Source organism: Mus caroli, chromosome 3 (genome assembly GCF_900094665.2).
Source record: "Mus caroli chromosome 3, CAROLI_EIJ_v1.1, whole genome shotgun sequence".
NCBI lineage: Eukaryota > Metazoa > Chordata > Mammalia > Rodentia > Muridae > Mus > Mus caroli.
Genome location: NC_034572.1, coordinates 94,999,499 through 95,004,025, shown reverse-complemented (window position 1 = coordinate 95,004,025; position 4,527 = coordinate 94,999,499). Strand labels below are relative to the sequence as shown.

Genomic DNA, 4,527 nt, shown 5'->3' with positions numbered 1-4,527 from the left:
CTCTCCCTCTCCCTCTCCCTCTCCCTCTCCGTCTCTCTCTCTCTCTCCCTCTCTCGGCCTCTTGCCTGTGAATTAGATGTAAGCTCTCAGCTACTGCTCTAGCTCCATGCCTGCCTGTCTGCTGTCTTGTTTCCTGCCAGGGTGGTATGGATTCATCTTTTGAAACTGTAGGGCCCAAATAAACCCTTTTTTTAAATAGTTGCCTTGGTCATGGTGTCTTTCTGGAGCAATTGAAAAATAACCCAGACACATGGGTTCTAGGGATCAAACTCAGGCTGACACATGGGTTTGAATATCAAGCAGCTTTACCTGCTGATCCATCTTGCCAGGCCCCCGCCCAGGCAGTCAGCAACATATTAAGCCCTTTAGCTGCTTCTTTGCTCAGGGTTAGACTGGTGCAGAGAGGGGATTAAAAGAGATTTTTACCTCATTGTTGTTTGTCTGTTTCTGACACAGTCTCATGTAGCCCACGCTGGCCTTGAACTTCCCACAGAGCCAAGGATGACAGGAGCACCTGATCCCTTTTCCTTCAGTGCCCCATGTTGAGGGTACAGACACATGCCTTTAACCTGCTTTTTACCTCACACCCAGCAAGCCTGTTACATAGCAAAGAAGCGGAGATGCATGTGCTTTGAGCCCGGAGGGAACGGGTTTCTAGGAGATGATATGGGAGACGAGTTTTGAGCATATACCTTGTGCTAGAAGTATAACCCAGGTATCAGTCCATTTGGTGCTCCCAATAATCCTATGGTTATCTGTGGTGATATCTTTAAAATTTTGGAATATTTTATTTTGACCAATTTCTCTAAAAAGGTGTATTTATTTTTATTTTATGTATTTGAGTGTTTTCCTGCATGTGTGTATGTGTACCACATGCGTGTTGTGCCTTTAGAGACTGGAATTACAGAGGGCTGTGAGCTGCATGTGCATACTGGGAACCAAACCCCAGTCCTCTGGAAGACGAGCCAGTGCTCTTAACCACTGAGCCACCTTTCCAGGCTCTCTTATTTTACTAATTTTTTTTTAAAGAAAATTAACATAGATTGCATTATGTGAACAACTTTAGATTTACATAAAAGTCCCAAAGACTTTTCTGCAAGAGAGAATTCCTGTAGACTTTCCAGTCTGTCTCCTCTAATGTAGCATGTTAAATGGTCATTGTATCTCAAAAGTGAGAAACCAGCACTTCTGTTAACTAGACTCCAGGCTTGATCTGTATTTTACCCATTAACATTGTTTTTCCTGTTGCTGTTCCAGCATGTAATCTTTATGTTTTCAGTAATTGTGTCGCCTCAGAGCCTTATAGACTGTGACATACTCTTCCCATACTCTTTATGGCTCTCGCAGTTTTGAGAACCTGGTCAGGTATCATGTAGGGTGCCTTTCTGCTGGGACTAACATGATGTTCTTCTCACAGTTAGAGTTGGAGAGGAAGACAGTGGTAGGGAAAAGTCCCCCCATCAACATGGCATGCTAAGAGATGCGTGCTCTCCACACCCAATTGCTGATGAGAAGAGGGGACATTTGTTAGGTGTCTTTGAACGGTGACTTCACTTCTCCAGCATACCCTGACAGGGCAGAATGGGAGTGCTATGTGTCACCTCTGCCTCCTGGAGAAGGGGAGAGAGAAGTAAGTTGTTTGGGATTTCTGTCTGAATAGAATCTATTTCTTCTCCCTCCTTGCACGCAGGTGAGTGTGTGCTTTAAACCCTGAGCCATTATTTCGTACTGTGTTCTCTTCTTCAACTGTTTGAAGTTTTTCACTGAAGTTTGCTTCTTTGGTCTGACCATCTTATATTGCTCCACTAATCCCCATCTTAAGATAAAGAAGTCGAGGCTCAGAGAGTGTTCTGACTCTAGGGCTATGCTTTGTAGAATTACATATACCCAGGAGGTGTTCAAGGAAGCCCTACAAAGACTAGTTTAGACTAGGGGAGTATAGGCTAGTTTCTGCTTCCTTCAAAGCCCCTTTCACCTTTGCCATGAGGGCTTCTTACCCCTTCTCTTATATGCATTGGGTGTGGTCTTTCTTTTCCTGTGAACCCCTCAACTTTTCTATTTCTACTTTCCTTAGGTGTTCTTTGTTATGCTTTAGTAATTGGCATCCCTGTACAAACCTCCAGTTCTGTAAGCACTATACTAGAAGCATCGTGAAAGGAGGGGCGAACACTTTTGTTTATTAACCATCTTCATATGCTTCGTTGAATCTATCTGAATCCCTCATATATACATTCAGAAAACATCTAGTAGATAGTGTTAGCACAGAGGGGTGAGTTTCACTGGGGCCACATTACTGAGTTTGTATTAACAGTATTAGTTTGGTTGGTTCTTTTTGGATCTCTCCTAAACTGGCTCTCATTGTCAGGAGTGTCTGGAGGGACTCATTTCAGATGTGGGCTTATGTCTAATTAGCATAGAAATATTCTGGGACAGATTGTGGGCTTTTCCTATTAGCAACGCCAGGGTCTACTTTAAAAGACCACATTCATTAGCTAGGGGTGGTGCTGTACACCTTTCATCCTAGTGGTTGGGAGGCTGAGGTAGACAGGTTTGACAGCTAACCTGGTCTACATAGTGAGTTGCAGGCCAGCTGGGGCTACATAGAAAGACCCTCTACACCTTGGAGTGGGGAGTGATGGAGGGAGGGAAGGAGAGGGAGAGGGAAAGGAAAAGGAAGAAGATGTAGAGGGAGAGGGAGAGGGAGAGGGAGAGGGAGAGGGAGAGAGAGAGAGAGAGAGAGAGAGAGAGAGAGAGAATGAGAGAGAGAATGTCTTTGAGAATACACACTAACAGAACTGAGAGAGTTTTGGTCTGGTATTGGTCATTTATGAGCACACCATGATATTTTTATCAACAACTAATGCCCTCAGCTCTTCTCAGACATCTTTGAGGGTGCCCCCCCCTTCAGAAGTGACTCACCTCCGGTCTTATACTCAAGGTTTGCATTCCCCTTGCCTTTCGAGGTGCGGATGTAACATGTGTAGGTGCCAGCATCCGTGAGCTGCACGTTTTTCAGTCTCAGGGAAGCATTGCCAACTACCACCTGATCGGCAAACACTGCTGTGCGGCCTCTGAACATCTCATGCTGCTGTGAGAGGTCATCTTTGCCTTCTTTGAACTCGTGGACCAAACCTTTGATGCCTTCTTTCAGCCACTGGATGACGATGCCGTTGAGTTTGATGTCAGGTTCAAAAGTGCAGCTCAGGGTCCCATCCTCTCCAATGTTTCCAGCTGAGGTGAAGGTCGTGACCGTGATGAAGTGCTTGCCTGCAGTTCAGGAAGGACCCATGCCAGTGAGGCCCTGGTACTTGGGCAGCCATGTTCTTCATTAGTACATGCTGGACAGAGATGTCCAGATCAGTTAGAAGTAGAGAAGGACACAAAAAGACATGACTGGAAAGACTAGAAAGAGCAGGAAGAAATGTTGGTACCTACAGCAGATCTGTGCACAATAGCTTTTGTAAGAACAATGTACCCAAACCCTCAGAGGCAGCAAGAGGAAAACACACCAGAGCTGAGGAACTCTGGAGTGTGAATATTCACATCCTGGCTTTGTTCCTGAACAGCCATTTAATCTTAAACAAGTCATGTGATTATTCTGGCTCTCAGGGGAATGGAGGGAATACTACCATCTTGTCAACGTTGAGAGGTTATTGTGAGGAACAAATCAAGTGGGTATAAACTTGACTTGCTGAACGGCAGTTACACAGAGAAGGTATTATACTTAGCTAATCAGAAGTGACACAAAGCGATACTTCATGTTAACTAATAAGGCTAGTAATTCCAAAGAAAGGTCAATTCTAACATGCTGGGACTTTGTCTTTCTTGGAATGATGAAGGAACTCAGGCATGGAGAAGGGAAGTGCTGTGGCTGAAGGTATAGTGTTATCTACATCATAATGAAGAGTGGTACTTAGTGATGTTTTGGTCCAAGATCGAAACTACCCTCCTCACCCGTCTGATCCTACCAGCAGGAGAAACATTGACTATGGGAGTATCTCCATTCTACGGCCTCTCCTTTGGTTGTCCAGCCTACAGCCCACCCAGTCAAGGTTTTTTTGTGCCAGTTGTTCTGACTGATGGCACCTTAAGGTAACTCAAGTAATTAAATATCTTTCGTGGCTCCCATGACACAGATGTGAAGCTAAGAAAATGTCTGTCAATCCCAAGAGGATTACCGACCAGTTACAAGGAACGGCGAGGAAGAGAACTATGGAGAGTCTCATCCTGAGTCATGCTGAGGACAGTGGCAGGAGATGCTGTCCCAACCTCCGCATATTCTTCCCATAGACACCTGATTTAAGCATTTAAGATGGTCCACACAGACCCTTCTGACGCCACAGACATCACTGTGATGGGTCTTGGACAGTGCCAGCTTCTTTACTGGTTTTCCTACCATGCATATCTTCCTCCATCCAGCACATTTTTTTTTATATTTTTATTACATATTTTCCTCAATTACATTTCCAATGCTATCCCAAAAGTCCCCCATAGCGCCCCCCACTTCCCTACCCACCCATTCCCATT

The 4,527-nt window shown here is 44.9% G+C and overlaps 1 protein-coding gene across 1 annotated transcript in view; it reads right to left on the bottom strand.

Annotated features, from left to right (window-relative positions):
* Positions 1-4,527, bottom strand: part of Vtcn1 (V-set domain containing T cell activation inhibitor 1) — a 70,733-nt gene that overhangs the window by 9,497 nt on the left and 56,709 nt on the right. The window contains exon 3 of the mRNA XM_021158813.1: positions 2,920-3,267. Coding sequence (XP_021014472.1) covers positions 2,920-3,267 — 348 coding nt within the window. The remainder of the gene's footprint in view (positions 1-2,919; positions 3,268-4,527) is intronic.